This window comes from Dendrobates tinctorius, unplaced genomic scaffold (assembly GCF_039654945.1).
Source record: "Dendrobates tinctorius isolate UK_male_01 unplaced genomic scaffold, ASM3965494v1 ptg000211l, whole genome shotgun sequence".
In the NCBI taxonomy this organism is placed as follows: Eukaryota; Metazoa; Chordata; class Amphibia; order Anura; family Dendrobatidae; genus Dendrobates; species Dendrobates tinctorius.
In genome coordinates, this window is record NW_027361878.1 from 30,264,801 (window position 1) to 30,285,020 (window position 20,220).

General features: G+C 52.7%; 1 protein-coding gene and 1 long non-coding RNA gene across 2 annotated transcripts in view; both read right to left on the reverse strand.

Annotated features, from left to right (window-relative positions):
- The window catches only part of LOC141058427 (acylphosphatase-2-like), a 95,982-nt gene extending 76,067 nt beyond the window's left edge, over positions 1-19,915 (reverse strand). The window contains exon 1 of the mRNA XM_073554678.1: positions 19,642-19,915. Coding sequence (XP_073410779.1) covers positions 19,642-19,884 — 243 coding nt within the window. The 5' untranslated portion in view covers positions 19,885-19,915. The remainder of the gene's footprint in view (positions 1-19,641) is intronic.
- Positions 878-19,631, reverse strand: LOC141058428 (uncharacterized). The gene is made up of 3 exons (XR_012222166.1): positions 6,548-19,631; positions 4,820-4,909; positions 878-1,529 (listed from the first exon to the last, which is right to left on the reverse strand). It is a non-coding gene; the product is annotated as an uncharacterized lncRNA (long non-coding RNA).
- Positions 19,916-20,220: the final 305 nt, after the last annotated feature.

Consider the following 20,220-nt stretch of genomic DNA (forward strand, 5'->3'; position numbering starts at 1 on the left):
TGGGTATATGGGCATGGGACTATGGGATGGAGGATGTATGATGGGTATATGGGCACTCGACTATGGGATGGAGGATATGTATGATGGGTATATGGGCACGGGCCTATGGGATCGTGGATATGTATGATGGGTATATGGGCACGGGACTATGGGATGGAGGATGATTATAATTTGCTATAACTAACCACAGTTAGTTACTATGCCCGGGCAGCGCCGGGCTCTTCAGCTAGTATTAGATATATATATATATATATATATATATATATATATATATATATATACTAGCTGAAGAGCCCAGAGCTGCCTGGGCATAGTAACTAACTGTGGTTAGTTATAGCAAATTATAATTATCCTCCATCCCATAGTCCCGTGCCCATATACCCATCATACATATCCACGATCCCATAGTCGAGTGCCCATATACCCATCACACATCCTCCATCCCATAGTCCCGTGCCCATATACCCATCATACATATCCGCCATCCCATAGTCCCGTGCCCGTATACCCGTCATACATATCCTCCATCCCATAGTCCAGTGCCCATACACCCATCACACATCCTCCATCCCATAGTCATAGGCGGGGCTTGCAACATATGACGACATCAGCGTCGCCATGGCAACCATTGTGACATCATAATGAGGGGCGGGGCTTGATACACACACTTTTTCCCCATTATGTAGTTAGGGGCAAAATTGTTTGGTGAATTGGAACGCGCGGGGTTAGAATTTCGCCTCACAACATAGCCTAGGACACTCTCGGGGTCCAGACGTGTGACTGTGCCAAATTTTGTGGCTGTAGCTGCAACCGTGTGGATGCCAATCCCGGACATACACACATACATACATACATACACACACTTGAGCTTTATATATTAGATATATATTAATTACTGTACTTGTTAAAATAAAATATTTTTCTAAGAAATCTTTTTTACAGGAAAAGGTACTGAAAACAGAAGTTTTTATGGGTTCTCAAATGATCATGGGATTAACACAATAACTAAATTTGTATAATCACATAGTGGAATAGCCAAATATAGATTACAAAGTGCAAATATGATATAATTATTATCAGAAACATTCTCATAACAAAATTAAGTGCCAAGTGCTATATAGATTTCATCAGAGAAAAGATTTCCAAATGAAATTATTAACTGTACTTTGCTGTAAATCCATAAGGTGGCAATATTACTCCACATATACAGTAAAACATCTAAAGGAAATGTGAAATCCACTTTTAAGCAGCTCAGCAAAGGGAATTTTAGCATCTCACTTTATATACGTGTTAACCACAACACTTTTTCTCTATTGAATACACCCAATGTCAATCAATTATACAATAGCCATTATTTCCTGAGGTGTTGGGCATAAAATACATAGATTTATCTAAAGAAACACGAGTGTGCCATATAGATTTTTTACCTTTGGCCTGATATTGGGAATATGAGGTGCCGCTGTCAAGAGACCCGCTCACTTCCTTTCCCTGACGCGCGCGTTTCGCCCAGGTTCTTCCGGGGGAGTGTCCTGCATTGATTTGAGTGTATGTATAAATACTAAACTCAACCAATAAGAAAATTTCCTGCCATGACGTTAATATTTGCTAAGTATAGTTGCGCACGCGTAAAAAGAAGAAATATTCCTCATCCAATAGGATAATTCAGGACCACTGACGTCAGCCGTCACTAAGTGATATGACGCTGGCACAGACAGCACTGTGTGTTCTCCGCGTCCATAGCTGTAATTGCACATGCGTCAGAAAAAAGGAAAATAAATTGTCTAATCGGAGGTTTTTTAGGCCAATGACGTCTGCTATCTCAAAATTCCATCACGCATGCTCAAACCGCAATGTGCATTTTCTATAATATAGCCCAGCGTCCATATTCTAGTCCACCTGTGTTACTCTACTATTTGCCAAACCCAAATTTATTCAGTGACATATTGCAAGTGCTAAGCAGAAGTGCTAAGTATAAGGGTACTGTCACACTTAGCGATGTACCAGCGATCCCGACCAGCGATATGACGCGGTCAGGATCGCTGGTACATCGCTAAGTGGTCGCTAGTGAGCTGCCACATAGGCAGCTGGGGACGGGGGTCGCTACTTACCTGTCACACCAGGCGATCCTGCGTCCTCCCGCCCGGCTCCACGCGTCGCTCGTCGTCACAGCAGGAAGCGCCGCAGGAAGCTGACGAGGAGAAACAGTCCTGGACGTTCTCGCGCGATCAGCGATAACCAGCGGGGGAGCGGTCGGAGGTAAGTATCAGACACAGCGATATCGCTAGCAATATTGCTATAACGTCACAAGTTATAGCGATATTGCTAGCGATATCTCTTAGTGTGACAGGCCCTTCAGTGTAATTGCACAAATTTAATAGAATTAACATAATTAACGAATTCTCTGAGTGAATTACCTCGGCCATCTCCAGACATAACGGCGCATGCCCGAACTGAGGAAGCCATCTCTTGTAATACAGCCTGGCGCCCGCGATCCCACACAGCAGCATCACACCGCCATTCTCCCTATTGGCAGGGAAGAATACCGAGTGCATTTTGATCAGCGGTTGTCAGTGCTGTGTGTCCCACAGTCTGGAGGCGCGCACTAACTGGATGGCTTTTTCCATACACTCAGAGAATTAACAAAAATATAAATAAGTGTAAACTTAATAATGCCCGTGGAGAGCTATACCATCTCTGCTGCCGTACCACCATTCCAGAGGACGTGCCTTGCGGCGTCGGCTACCCTAGCCGAGTACCACGGGTGGCGTCATGAGTCCCCTTTCCCTATCATTTTATCCTACCATCTTCCCCCTCATTGAACTTCCATCTTCACTGGACACCCAGGGCCACGGACCGGGTCATTACCTCCACCGTGACACATCCCCCTTTAAAGAGCCTGAGCGGCCCGATACCGAGTATCCCTGGCCCTGCGGGGCGCTCCAGAAGCAGTGAAGTGTTTTGTTTTTCTGTAATAACGTGTGTAGATTCAAGGCAGCCAATCAGGACACAGAAACCATCCACAACGCCATGAGACAAGGTCTTCTGTGATTGGCTGCCAATGTCACATGTCCCTGTTCAAATATAAACGGACATCTTGTGTTCCTGGCTCCATGTTCCCAGTGTAACAGCGCAGAGAGGCCGCTCCTGCTGCTGAAAGAGAACTTGTCATTTCCCAGATAGGATCCTGTCCTGTGTGAAATCTCTCAGCCTGAACTAGAAAACAATTATGACCCACAGCAGGGGAGATTCCCCTCAGCTCCATTTTGTATATGAGCAGACTCCGCTCTGTCACAGGCTGAGACCTGCACTGCCTGTGTAGATATCACTCCTGACAGCTCCCCCTCCTTCCTGACTCATCTACCTGAGAGGAAGCCCCCTCACCTGACACAGCCCCTCCAGCTCATCCTACAGGCTGCTGGACTCCTGGCTGCATTTTCTGCATCTTATAACATTTTACTGATATTGCTTAAAAGGCCAAAGACCTTTTCCTCAACCCCTTAACGTCCAGTAATGGAGATAGGTCCTTCATGGCTGGGTGTCAGTTCTGACTGACCGATCACAGCATGAAATATCAACACCTCCTGCCCGATCAGTGCAGCAGCTCAGCGCTGCCAGTGGCCGCCCCTGGCTCTAAACCCCCTAAATGCTGCTATCAAGTGTGTTCGCAACATTCAGGAGGAAAGCAAAGTGATGGGAGCTCCCTCTCCTTCAGATTGGTGCCCCTGCGACCCCATCACGGGGCCTTGATCGTTGTCATGGTGATTAGGGGTGATAATGACGACCCCCGGGACACCAAGCTACGGAATGCTTCTAAAGGTACTGTCACACTAAGCGATATCGCTAGCAATATCACTATAACTTGTGACGTTATAGCGATATTGCTAGCGATATCGCTGTGTCTGATACTTACCTCCGACCGCTCCCCCGCTGGTTATCGCTGATCGCGCGAGAACGTCCAGGACTGCTTCTCGTCGTCAGCTTCCTGCGGCACTTCCTGTGGAGAGACGAGCGTGGAGCCGGGCGGGAGGACGCAGGATCGCCTGGTGTGACAGGTAAGTAGCGACCCCGGTCCCCAGCGCTGTCGCTGGTGAGATCTGCCTGTGTGGCAGCTCACTAGCGACCACTTAGCGATGTACCAGCGATCCTGACTGCGTCATATCACTGGTCGGGATCGCTGGTACATCGCTAAGTGTGACCGTACCTTAAGACCACGCTCACAGCTTGGTGTCAGAAGCTTTCAGTATAGGTGTAATGCACTGCAATGCTGGTGTACTGCCATGTGTTATCCCTGCAATCAAAGTAAAAAAGTGAAAGTCCCATAAAGGGACTAAGTAAAAAAGTAAGAAAACAGTTAAAAAAAGGAAAAATAAGCAAAAAAAAAATTACAAAATAATAATAATAATATTACACAAATACACATTTTTACGTAGAAAAAAATTAAATAATAAAGTTTATGTTTGGTATCGCCGTGTCCAGAAGAACCCAATCTATAAAAGTGTCACACTAGTTAATCCCTTCAATGAACGCCATAAAAAAAACAAACAAAAAAAAATTAGAAAACTATGCATTATCATCATACTGCTTGGAAAAAGTGGAATAAACATCAATGAAAAAAAAACAAATATAAATAAAATTGGTACCAATGAAAACGTGATCTTATCCCACAAAAAACAAGCTGTCATACGGCTACATCAGCAGAAAATAAAAAAGTTATAGCTCTCAGAATAAAAAACATTTTTCTTTTCTATAAAAGTTTTTGTGTAACATCGCCAAAACATAAAAAATTATATAAATGGGGTATTGCTGTAATTGTACTAACCTGAAGAATATAGCTGTCTTATCAATTTTACCACACCCAGAATGGGGGGGTGGACAATTCCTGAATTGATGGTTTTTGTTCATTCTGTCGCTACAAAAATCGGAATAGAAAGCGATCAAAAAAGTCATGTGATTAAAAATGGTACCAATAAAAACGTCAACTAGTCCGCAAAAAAACAAGCTGTCACATAACTCTGTGGGCTGAAATATGGAAAAATGATAGCTCTCAAAATATGGGGATTATTATTATTATTTAAACTGTTGCATTAAACCCTTCTCTCGTCCTCATCACTTTTTGCATTTTTGGTAACTATAATAATTTGAAGGCGGCCATCGTATGAATGCTACGAAAGTGAAGTCTTATAATGTCACGAGATTCCAGCCTGGAATAATTGTCATTCTCACAAGTGACCCATAGAATAGGATTTTATGTTGAACTTTTACCTAAGTTTATAAGGCCAGATCTACGGTCATCCATTTTAAAGGCAGCTTGCACATAAGAAACCTCCTGGAAAAAGGTCAATAAAGCAAACATTTTGCCGGGGTATGTAAACTTTTGAGCACAACTGTAGTATAATAAGCAAACACACACTGTATATTTTTGCCTAGCGGCATTAGATCAATGTATAATCTTTGGAGGTGCTGTCCATTCTCTTTTTCAGCACAATTATACAACTAAAACTCGGATCAAGCTCTGATCCGAGTGTCGGCAAAGTGTGGTCCGATACTCTAGGATGAGAGAATCCGAGAACACTGAGGAAAAAATGGATAACAAGATCTTCCCCACTGTCATCAGAGTGCAGTCTGATGTTTTCCACGCACTCATTGAATTGCCTGACCGAATGTGATCGGAATAATAGATCAAACTTGGACATGCAGCAATGGTTTCCTCAGACTGGCCTCATCTGTCTGAGGAAAATATTTAACATATGCAGGGCTCCATACATTAACATTGGTCCGAGTGAAATCCAATGGTTTTTTCTTACGGATCGAACTCGGACCGATAATACAGCATCAGCACAAGCCCTAAGGGTGCGTGCACACGTTGCGGATTCTGCTGCGGAATTATCAGCGCGGATTTTGCAAAATCCGCAGGTCAAAAGACCTGCGGTTTATTTGCGGATTAGCCTGCGGTTTTCCCCTGCGGTTTGACCATACCTCACAACTTTTGAAGAAGGGAAAGAGGGACAGAGGTTGAGGCGCGCCGTGGCAAATTTTAGGCCACGCCCCGATCACACTCATTTCACTAGTCACACCCATGTCCATGCCCCAACCACTCCCAGATAAAGAAAGAGGGGAAAGAGAGAAAGAAAGAAAGAAAGAACAGAAAGAGAAAAAGAAAGAACAGAGAGAAAAAGAAAGAACAGAGAGAACAAGAAAGAACAGAGAGAACAAGAAAGAACAGAGAGAACAAGAAAGAACAGAGAATAAGAGGGGAAAGAAAGAACAGAGCGAAAGAAAGAACAGAGAGAGAGAAAAAGAAGAAAAAGAAAGAAAGAACAGAGAGAGAGAGAAAGATTCTATAAAGATACTATAGCAGCCCGGCTCCCATTGTAATGCCCAACTGAGCCTCCCGGTTCAGGACATATCATGATCCGCTCACATGGCCGGCATCTCCGATTCCAAGGCGATCCCACTGTCCGCGCTGTCGGAGGAGGACACGGTGATGGATCTGAATCATTCCCTGAAGTGCCTCCATGGTTCCGTCACAATCTCCTCTCGAAATTACCTAATTTCCGTTCAGCTTCTAGCACGTCACTTCTGGTGGAACGTCACGTGCGAATTTTAAAGTGCTCCTCGGGGCTCCGCCATGTACTCCTGTGTCTGCAGGAAAAGTAAGCTCCTGGCCGGGAAAGACTCTCTCTCAAAATCGGGACTGTCCAGCTGGATCCGGGACGGTTGAGAGGTATGAATGCTCCCCACCATACACCTTGTACACGCATGGCTCCGCTTTGTATGTCTCGTACACACACGTCTCCGCTCCGTACACCTCGCACACACACAGTTCCACTCAGTTCACACATCACATGGCTCCACTCCGTAAACCTCGTACACATGCGGCCACGCTCTGTACACCTTGTACACACATGGCTCCACTCCGTAAACCTTGTACACATGCGGCTTTGCTCCATACACCTCGTACACACGTGGCTCCACCCCGTACACACATGGCTCTGCTCCGTAAACACACGGCTCAGCTCCATACACCTTGTACACACAGCGCTTCGTTCCATACACCTTGGACACAAACAGCTCCGCTCACACACGGCTCCGCTCTGTACACCTCATACACACGCGGCTCCGCTCCGTACACCTCGTACACACACGCGGCTCCGCTCCGTACACCTCGTACACACACGCGGCTCTGCTCCGTACACCTCGTACACACACACGGCTCCGCTCCGTACACCTCGTACACACACGCGGCTCCGCTCCGTACACCTCGTACACACACGCGGCTCCGCTCCGTACACCTCGTACACACACGCGGCTCCGCTCCGTACACCTCGTACACACACGCGGCTCCGCTCCGTACACCTCGTACACACACGTGGCTCCGCTCCGTACACCTCGTACACACATGTGGCTCCGCACACCTCGTACACACACGCGGCTCCGCTCCGTACACCTCGTACACACACGTGGCTCCGCTCCGTATACCTCTACACACACGTGGCTCCGCTCCGTACACCTCGTACACACACACGGCTCAGCTCCGTACACCTCGTACACACACGCGGCTCAGCTCCGTACACGTCATACACACGTGACTCCGCTCCGTATACCTCATACACACACATGGCTCCGCTCCGTATACTACACACATGTGGCTACACTCCGTATACCTCTACACACGTGGCTCTGCTCCGTACACACGTGGCTCCGCTCCGTATACCTCGAACACACACGTGGCTCCGCTCCGTATACCTGGTACACATTCGTGGCTCCGCTCCGTCTACCTCTACACACACTTGACTCTGCTCCGTACACCTCGAACACACACGGCTCAGCTCCGTACACACGTGGCTCCACTCCGTATACCTCGTACACACACGTGGCTCCGCTCTGTATACCTCTATACACATGGCTTCGCTCCGTATAGCTCTATACACACGTGGCTCCGCTCCATACACACGTGGCTCTGCTCCGCACACCTCGTACACACACAGCTCTGCTCTATACACCTCGTACACACACGGCTCTGCTCCATACACATCGTACACACACACGGCTCCGCTCCGTATACCTCGTACACACACGTGACTCCGCTCTGTATACCTCTATACACACGTGACTCCGCTCTGTATACCTCTACACACACACATGGCTCCACTCCATACACATGTGGCTCCGCTCCGTACACCTCGTACACATACACGGCTCCGCTCTATACACCTCGTACACACACACGGCTACTCTCCGTACACCTCATACACACGTGGCTCTGCTCCGTATACCTCGTACACACACGGCTCTGTTCCATACACACGTGGCTCCGCTCCGTACACCTCGTACATACATACGGCTCTGCTCCATACACCTCGTACACACACACGTGGCTCCGTTCCATAACCTCATACACATGTGGCTCCGCTCCGTATACCTTGCACACACACGTGGCTCCACTCCGTATACCTCGTACACACACGTGGCTCCGCTCTGTATACCTCTACACACACACATGGCCCCGCTCTGTATACCTCTACACACACACGTGGCTCCGCTCCGTACACACATGTGGCTCAGCTCCGTATACCTCGTACACACACGTGGCTCCACTCCATATACCTCTACACACGTGGCTCTGCTCCGTATACCTCGTACACACACGTGGCTCCACTCCATATACCTCTACACACGTGGCTCTGCTCCGTACACCTCATACACACACGGCTCCGCTCTATACACCTCGTACACACACACGGCTCCGCACACCTCATACACACGTAGCTCCGCTCCATATACCTCGCACACACAGGTGGCTCTGCTCCGTATACCTCGTACACACATGTGGCTCCGCTCCATGTACCTCTACACGTATGTGGCTCCGCTCTGTATACCTCTACACACACGTGGCTCCGCTCTGTATACCTCTACACACACGTGGCTCTGCTCTGTATACCGCTACACACACGTGGCTCTGCTCTGTATACCGCTACACACACGTGCCTCCGCTCTGTAAACCTCGTACACACACGTGGCTCCGCTCTGTATACCTCGTACACACACGTGGCTCCGCTCTGTATACCTCGTACACACGTGGCTTCGCCCCGTATAGCTCTATACACACGTGGCTCCACTCCATACACACGTGGCTCTGCTCTGTACACCTCGTACACACATGGCTCTGCTCCATACACCTCGTACACACGGCTCCGCTCCGTATACCTCGTACACACACGTGGCACAGCTCAGTATACCTCCACACACACGTGGCTCCGCTCTGTATACCTCGTACACACACGTGGCTCTGCTCTGTATACCTCATACACACACGTGGCTGCGCTCTGTATACCTCTACACACACATGGCTCCGCTCCGTACACCTCGTACACACACATGGCTCCTCTCTGTACACCTCATACACATGTGGCTCCGCTCCGTATACCTCGTACACACACAAGGCTCCGCTCCGTACACACACATGGCTCCTCTCTGTACACCTCATACACACGTGCTTCAGCTCCGTGTACCTCGTACACACACGTGGCTCCGCTCCGTACACATTCTATACACAAGGCTCCGCTCTGTACACTCGTGGCTCACACACACGTGGCTCCGCTCCATACACCTCGTACACACGTGGCTCCGCTTCGTATACCTCTACACACATGGCTCCACTCCATACACATGTGGCTCCGCTCCGTACACCTTGTGCACACACGTGGCTCCACTCCGCACACCTCGTACAAACGTGGCTCAGCTCCGTACACCTCGTACACACGTGGCTCAGCTCAGTACACCTCGTACACACACGTGGCTCAGCTTCGTACACACACGTGGCTCAGCTCCGTACACCTCGTACACACATGTGGCTCAGCTCCGTACACTTCGTACACACACGTGGCTCAGCTCTGTACACCTTGTACACATGTGGCTCCGTTCCGTATACCTCTACACACACATGGCTCAGCTCCATTCACATGTGGCTCCGCTCCGTACACCTTGTACACACACGGCTCCTCTCTGTACCTCGTACACACACATGGCTCCTCTCTGTACACCTCATACACACGTGGCTCCACTCTGTATACCTCTACACACACATGGCTCCGCTCCATACACACGTGGCTCCGCTCTGTATACCTCATACACACGTGGCTCCGCTCTGTATACCTCTACACACACATGGCCTTGCTCCATAAACCTCGTACACACACATGGCTCCGCTCCGTACACCTCATACACACATGGCTCCGCTCCGTACACATTCTACACACAAGGCTCCGCTCCGTACACCTCGTACACACACATGGCTCCTCTCTGTACACCTCATACACACGTGGCTACGCTCCGTGTACCTCGTACACACACGTGGCTCCGCTCCGTACACATTCTACACACAAGGCTCCGCTCCGTACACCTTTTACACACACACGTGGCTCCGCATCATACACCTGTGGCTCCGCTCCATACACCTCGTACGTGGCTCCGCTTCGTATACCTCTACACACATGGCTCCACTCCATACACCTCGTACACACACACGTGGCTCCGCTCCATACACGTGGCTCCGCTCCGTACACATCGTACACACACGTGGCTGCGCTCCGTATACCTTGTACACACGTGGCTGCGCTCCGTATACCTCGTACACACACGTGGCTCCGCTCCGTACACATTCTACACACAAGGCTCTGCTCCGTACACCTCGTACACACACACAGCTCCGCTCCATACACGTGGCTCTGCTCCGTACACACGTGGTTCCGCTCCGTACACATTATACACATGGCTCCGCTCCGTACACATCGTACACACACGTGGCTCCGCTCCGTACACATCGTACACACACGTGGCTCCGCTCCGTACACATCGTACACACACGTGGCTCCGCTCCGTATACCTCGTACACACGTGGCTTCGCCCCGTATACCTCGTACACACGTGGCTTCGCCCCGTATAGCTCTATACACACGTGGCTCTACTCCATACACACGTGGCTCTGCTCTGTACACCTCGTACACACATGGCTCTGCTCCGTACACCTCGTACACACACACAGCTCCGCTCCATACACGTGGCTCTGCTCCGTACACACGTGGTTCCGCTCCGTACACATTATACACATGGCTCCGCTCCGTACACATCGTACACACACGTGGCTCCGCTCCGTACACATCGTACACACACGTGGCTCCGCTCCGTATACCTCGTACACACGTGGCTTCGCCCCGTATACCTCGTACACACGTGGCTTCGCCCCGTATAGCTCTATACACACGTGGCTCTACTCCATACACACGTGGCTCTGCTCTGTACACCTCGTACACACATGGCTCTGCTCCATACACCTCGTACACGGCTCCGCTCCGTATACCTCGTACACACACGTGGCTCCGCTCAGTATACCTCTACACACATGGCTCCACTCCATACACACGTGGCTCAGCTCCGTATACCTCTACACACGTGGCTCCGCTCCGTATACTTCGTACACACACGTGGCTCCGCTCCGTATAACTCTACACACACGTGGCTCCGCTCAGTATACCTCGTACACGCACGTGGCACAGCTCAGTATACCTCTACATACATGTGGCTCCGCTCTGTATACCTCGTACACACACGTGGCTCCGCTCTGTATACCTCTACACACACATGGCTCCGCTCCGTACACCTCGTACACACACATGGCTCCTCTCTGTACACTTCATACACACGTGGCTCCGCTCCGTATACCTCGTACACACACAAGGCTCTGCTCTGTACACCTCGTACACACACATGGCTCCTCTCCATACACCTCATACACACGTGGTTCAGCTCCGTGTACCTCGTACACACACGTGGCTCCGCTCCGTACACATTCTATACACAAGGCTCCGCTCCGTACACCTTTTACACACACACGTGGCTCCGCTCCATACACCTCGTACACATGTGGCTCCGCTTCGTATACCTCTACACACATGGCTCCACTCCATACACACGTGGCTCCGCTCCGTACACCTTGTGCACACACGTGGCTCCACTCCGTACACCTCGTACAAACGTGGCTCAGCTCCGTACACCTCGTACACACGTGGCTCAGCTCCGTACACCTCGTACACATACGTAGCTCAGCTCCGTACACCTCGTACACACACGTGGCTCAGCTCCGTATACCTTGTACACACATGTGGCTCCGCTCCGTATACCTCTACACACACATGGCTCAGCTCCATTCACATGTGGCTCCGCTCCGTACACCTTGTACACACACGGCTCCTCTCTGTACACCTCGTACACACACGGCTCCTCTCTGTACACCTCATACACACGTGGCTCCACTCTGTATACCTCTACACACACATGGCTCCGCTCCATACACACGTGGCTCCGCTCTGTATACCTCATACACACGTGGCTCCACTCTGTATACCTCTACACACACATGGCCTCGCTCCATAAACCTCGTACACACACATGGCTCCGCTCCGTACACATTCTACACACAAGGCTCCGCTCCATACACCTCGCACACACACATGGCTCCTCTCTGTACACCTCATACACACGTGGCTCCACTCCGTGTACCTCGTACACACACGTGGCTCCGCTCCGTACACATTCTACACACAAGGCTCCGCTCCGTACACCTTTTACACACACACGTGGCTCCGCATCATACACCTGTGGCTCCGCTCCATACACCTCGTACGTGGCTCCGCTTCGTATACCTCTACACACATGGCTCCACTCCATACACCTCGTACACACACACGTGGCTCCGCTCCATACACGTGGCTCCGCTCCGTACACATCGTACACACACGTGGCTCCGCTCCGTATACCTCGTACACACGTGGCTGCGCTCCGTATACCTCGTACACACACGTGGCTCCGCTCCGTACACATTCTACACACAAGGCTCTGCTCCGTACACTTCCTACACACACACAGCTCCGCTCCATACACCTCGTACACACATACGTGGCTCTGCTCCGTACACACGTGGTTCCGCTCCGTACACATCGTACACACACGTGGCTCCGCTCCGTACACATCGTACACACACGTGTCTCCGCTACGTACACATCGTGTACACACGTGGCTCCGCTCCGTACAATCGTACACACACGTGGCTCCGCTCCGTACACATCGTATACACACGTGGCTCCGCTCCGTATACCTCTACACACACTTGGCTCCGCTCCGTACACACACATGGCTCCTCTCTGTACACCTCGTACACACACATGGCTCCTCTCTGTACACCTCGTACACACACGGCTCCACTCTGTGTACCTCTACATACACATGGCTCCGCTCCATACACACGTGGCTCCGCTCTGTACACCTCGTACACACACATGGCTCCTCTCTGTACACCTCATACACACGTGGCTCCGCTCCGTATACCTTGTACACACACATGGCTCCACTCCATACACACGTGGCTCCGCTCCATACACATCGTACACACACTTGGCTGCGCTCCGTATACCTTGTACACACGTGGCTGCGCTCCGTATACCTCGTACACACACGTGGCTCCGCTCCGTACACATTCTACACACAAGGCTCTGCTCCGTACACCTCGTACACACACACAGCTCCGCTCCATACACGTGGCTCTGCTCCGTACACACGTGGTTCCGCTCCGTACACATACACATGTGGCTCCGCTCCGTACACATCGTACACACACATGGCTCCGCTCCGTACACATCGTACACACACGTGGCTCCGCTCCGTATACCTCGTACACACGTGGCTTCGCCCCGTATAGCTCTATACACACGTGGCTTCGCCCCGTATAGCTCTATACACACGTGGCTCTACTCCATACACACGTGGCTCTGCTCTGTACACCTCGTACACACATGGCTCTGCTCCATACACCTCGTACACGGCTCCGCTCCGTATACCTCGTACACACACGTGGCTCCGCTCAGTATACCTCTACACACATGGCTCCACTCCATACACACGTGGCTCAGCTCCGTATACCTCTACACACGTGGCTCCGCTCCGTATACTTCGTACACACACGTGGCTCCGCTCCGTATAACTCTACACACACGTGGCTCCGCTCAGTATACCTCGTACACGCACATGGCACAGCTCAGTATACCTCTACATACATGTGGCTCAGCTCTGTATACCTCGTACACACACGTGGCTCCGCTCTGTATACCTCTACACACACATGGCTCCGCTCCGTACACCTCGTACACACACATGGCTCCTCTCTGTACACTTCATACACACGTGGCTCCGCTCCGTATACCTCGTACACACACAAGGCTCTGCTCCGTACACCTCGTACACACACATGGCTCCTCTCTGTACACCTCATACACACGTGGTTCAGCTCCGTGTACCTCGTACACACACGTGGCTCCGCTCCGTACACATTCTATACACAAGGCTCCGCTCCGTACACCTTTTACACACACACGTGGCTCCGCTCCATACACCTCGTACACATGTGGCTCCGCTTCGTATACCTCTACACACATGGCTCCACTCCATACACACGTGGCTCCGCTCCGTACACCTTGTGCACACACGTGGCTCCACTCCGTACACCTCGTACAAACGTGGCTCAGCTCCGTACACCTCGTACACACACGTGGCTCAGCTCCGTACACCTCGTACACATACGTAGCTCAGCTCCGTACACCTCGTACACATACGTAGCTCAGCTCCGTACACCTCGTACACACACGTGGCTCAGCTCCGTATACCTTGTACACACATGTGGCTCCGCTCCTTATACCTCTACACACACATGGCTCAGCTCCATTCACATGTGGCTCCGCTCCGTACACCTTGTACACACACAGTTCCTCTCTGTACACCTCGTACACACACGGCTCCTCTCTGTACACCTCATACACACGTGGCTCCACTCTGTATACCTCTACACACACATGGCTCCGCTCCATACACACGTGGCTCCGCTCTGTATACCTCATACACACGTGGCTCCACTCTTTATACCTCTACACACATGGCCTCGCTCCATAAACCTCGTACACACACATGGCTCCGCTCCGTACACCTCGTACACACACATGGCTCCTCTCTGTACACCTCATACACACGTGGCTACGCTCCGTATACCTCGTACACACACATGGCTCCGCTCCGTACACATTCTACACACAAGGCTCCGCTCCATACACCTCGCACACACACATGGCTCCTCTCTGTACACCTCATACACACGTGGCTCCACTCCGTGTACCTCGTACACACACGTGGCTCCGCTCCGTACACATTCTACACACAAGGCTCCGCTCCGTACACCTTTTACACACACACGTGGCTCCGCATCATACACCTGTGGCTCCGCTCCATACACCTCGTACGTGGCTCCGCTTCGTATACCTCTACACACATGGCTCCACTCCATACACCTCGTACACACACGTGGCTCCGCTCCATACACGTGGCTCCGCTCCGTACACATCGTACACACACGTGGCTCCGCTCCGTATACCTCGTACACACGTGGCTGCGCTCCGTATACCTCGTACACACACGTGGCTCCGCTCCGTACACATTCTACACACAAGGCTCTGCTCCGTACACTTCCTACACACACACAGCTCCGCTCCATACACCTCGTACACACATACGTGGCTCTGCTCCGTACACACGTGGTTCCGCTCCGTACACATCGTACACACACGTGGCTCCGCTCCGTACACATCGTACACACACGTGTCTCCGCTACGTACACATCGTGTACACACGTGGCTCCGCTCCGTACAATCGTACACACACGTGGCTCCGCTCCGTACACATCGTATACACACGTGGCTCCGCTCCGTATACCTCTACACACACTTGGCTCCGCTCCGTACACACACATGGCTCCTCTCTGTACACCTCGTACACACACATGGCTCCTCTCTGTACACCTCGTACACACACGGCTCCACTCTGTGTACCTCTACATACACATGGCTCCGCTCCATACACACGTGGCTCCGCTCTGTACACCTCGTACACACACATGGCTCCTCTCTGTACACCTCATACACACGTGGCTCCGCTCCGTATACCTTGTACACACACATGGCTCCACTCCATACACACGTGGCTCCACTCCGTACACATTCTACACACAAGGCTCCGCTCCATACACCTCATACTCACACGCAGCTCCGCTCCGTACACATCGTACACACACGTGGCTCCGCTCCGTACACCTCGTACACACACGTGGCTCCGCTCCGTATACCTCTACACACACGTGGCTCCACTCCGTATACCTCTACACACACGTGGCTCCGCTCCATTCATACGTGGCTCCGCTTCGTACACCTCGTACACACGTGGCTCCGCTCCGTATACCTCTACACACACTGCTCCGCTCCGTATACCTCGTACACACATGTGGCTCCGCTCCGTATACCTCGTACACACATGTGGCTCAGCTCCGTATACCTCGTACACACACGTGGCTCCGCGCCATTCACACGTGGCTCCGCTCCGTACACCTCGTACACACGTGACTCCGATCCGTATACCTCTACACACACTGCTCCGCTCCATTCACACGTGGCTCCGTTCCGTACACCTCGTACACACACGTGGCTCCGCTCCGTATACCTCTACACACACTGCTCCGCTCCATTCACACGTGGCTTCGCTCCGTACACATCGTACACACACGTGACTCCGCTCCGTATACCTCGTACACACACGTGGCTCCGCTCCATTCACACGTGGCTCCGCTCCGTACACCTCGTACACACACGTGACTCCACTCCGTATACCTCTACACACACTGCTCCGCTCCATTCACACGTGGCTCCGCTCCGTACACCTCGTACACACACGTGGCTCCGCTCCGTATACCTCTACACACACTGCTCCGCTCCATTCACACGTGGCTTTGCTCCGTACACATCGTACACACACGTGACTCCGCTCCGTATACCTCGTACAGACACGTGGCTCCGCTCCATTCACACGTGGCTCCGCTCCGTACACCTCGTACACACACGTGGCTCCGCTCCGTACACCTCGTACACACACGTGGCTCCGCTCCGTATACCTCTACACACTGCTCCGCTCCATTCACACGTGGCTCCGCTCCGTACACATCGTACACACACGTGGCTCCGCTCCGTACACCTCGTACACACAAGTGGCTCCGCTCCGAACACCTCGTACACACACGTGGCTCCGCTCCGTATACCTCGTACACACACGTGGATCCGCTCCGTATACCTCTACACATTGCTCCGCTCCATTCACACGTGGCTCCGCTCCGTACACATCGTACACACACGTGGCTCCGCTCCGTACACCTCGTACACACAAGTGGCTCCGCTCCGTACACCTCGTACACACAAGTGGCTCCGCTCCGTACACCTCGTACACACACGTGGCTCCGCTGCGTATACCTCTACACACACTGCTCCGCTCCATTCACACGTGGCTCCGCTCCGTACACCTCGTACACACAAGTGGCTCTGCTCCGTACACCTCGTACACACACGTGGCTCCGCTCCGTATACCTCTACACACTGCTCCGCTCCATTCACACGTGGCTCCGCTCCGTACACATCGTACACACACGTGGCTCCGCTCCGTACACCTCGTACACACAAGTGGCTCCGCTCCGTACACCTCGTACACACACGTGGCTCCGCTCCGTATACCTCGTACACACACGTGGATCCGCTCCGTATACCTCTACACACTGCTCCGCTCCATTCACACGTGGCTCCGCTCCGTACACATCGTACACACACGTGGCTCCGCTCCGTACACCTCGTACACACAAGTGGCTCCGCTCCGTACACCTCGTACACACAAGTGGCTCCGCTCCGTACACCTCGTACACACACGTGGCTCCGCTCCGTACACCTCGTACACACACGTGGCTCCGCTCCGTATACCTCTACACACTGCTCCGCTCCATTCACACGTGGCTCCGCTCCGTACACCTCGTACACACACGTGGCTCCGCTCCGTACACCTCGTACACACACGTGGCTCCGCTCCGTACACCTCGTACACACACGTGGCTCCGCTCCGTATACCTCTACACACACTGCTCCGCTCCATTCACACGTGGCTCCGCTCCGTACACCTCGTACACACACGTGGCTCCACTCCATTCACACGTGGCTCCGCTCCGTACACCTCGTACACACAAGTGGCTCCGCTCCGTACACCTCGTACACACAAGTGGCTCCGCTCCGTACACCTCGTACACACAAGTGGCTCCGCTCCGTACACCTCTACACACACTGCTCCGCTCCATTCACACGTGGCTCCGCTCCGTACACATCGTACACACACGTGGCTCCGCTCCGTACACCTCGTACACACAAGTGGCTCCGCTCCGTACACCTCGCACACACACGTGGCTCCGCTCCGTACACCTCGTACACACACGTGGCTCCGCTCCGTATACCTCTACACACACTGCTCCGCTCCATTCACACGTGGCTCCGCTCCGTACACCTCGTACACACAAGTGGCTCCGCTCCGTACACCTCGTACACACACGTGGCTCCGCTCCGTATACCTCTACACACTGCTCCGCTCCATTCACACGTGGCTCCGCTCCGTACACATCGTACACACACGTGGCTCCGCTCCGTACACCTCGTACACACAAGTGGCTCCGCTCCGTACACCTCGTACACACACGTGGCTCCGCTCCGTATACCTCGTACACACACGTGGATCCGCTCCGTATACCTCTACACACTGCTCCGCTCCATTCACACGTGGCTCCGCTCCGTACACATCGTACACACACGTGGCTCCGCTCCGTACACCTCGTACACACAAGTGGCTCCGCTCCGTACACCTCGTACACACAAGTGGCTCCGCTCCGTACACCTCGTACACACACGTGGCTCCGCTCCGTACACCTCGTACACACACGTGGCTCCGCATACCTCTACACACTGCTCCGCTCCATTCACACGTGGCTCCGCTCCGTACACATCGTACACACACGTGGCTCCGCTCCGTACACCTCGTACACACACGTGGCTCCGCTCCGTACACCTCGTACACACACGTGGCTCCGCTCCGTACACCTCGTACACACACGTGGCTCCGCTCCGTATACCTCTACACACACTGCTCCGCTCCATTCACACGTGGCTCCGCTCCGTACACCTCGTACACACACGTGGCTCCACTCCATTCACACGTGGCTCCGCTCCGTACACCTCGTACACACAAGTGGCTCCGCTCCGTACACCTCGTACACACAAGTGGCTCCGCTCCGTACACCTCGTACACACAAGTGGCTCCGCTCCGTACACCTCTACACACACTGCTCCGCTCCATTCACACGTGGCTCCGCTCCGTACACATCGTACACACACGTGGCTCCGCTCCGTACACCTCGTACACACACGTGGCTCCGCTCCGTACACCTCGCACACACACGTGGCTCCGCTCCGTACACCTCGTACACACACGTGGCTCCGCTCCGTATACCTCTACACACACTGCTCCGCTCCATTCACACGTGGCTCCGCTCCGTACACCTCGTACACACACGTGGCTCCGCTCCGTACACCTCACACACACACAGGGCTCCGCTGTGCATACCCCATACACACACTTGTCTGCTACATCCACCCTGTAAACCCCTCCTGACCCCACACATAAACTTCCCCTCACCAGTATCATGACACCCAGCACAGCTGAGCAGAGTCCAGCAGCCCCGATCCTCTGATCATGTGACTCCTGACTCCTCCCCTCCTGTGACCTCATCACAGGTCCTGTGATGACAGAAGCAACAGCCTTGCAAGTCATCGCAGGCTGTGGGGGGGCGCTGCGTGGGGTGGGCGGCTCAGTGCAGTGCGGGGGATAAAAAAAGAGTCCCGCTCGGGACAGGCAGTCAAAAAGGGACTGTCCAGCCATATCCGGGACGCCACCTACGAGTCTGGTCACATGGGCCTGACGTCATGGAAGGTCCTGTAGTACACGGTGAAATATCTTTCAATTCATCCTCCCACCACCAGGTGTCGCTGAATATCTATGGGGTGACGCTCTGTCCACTGTTGGTATAAAAGGAGCGATGTGATGGCGTCGGCGCCATTTTCACCACACAGTGCGCTATAGTGAGGCCTCAGAGACGGGCAGTTGAACTGTCTGAGGGCAGGAAACCTGTCTGTGACGCCATTACACAGCAAAGCCAGCAGATAGCACTCCTTGCTGTAAATGGCGTTAGGGAGAATATGTTTTAGGGATGCCATG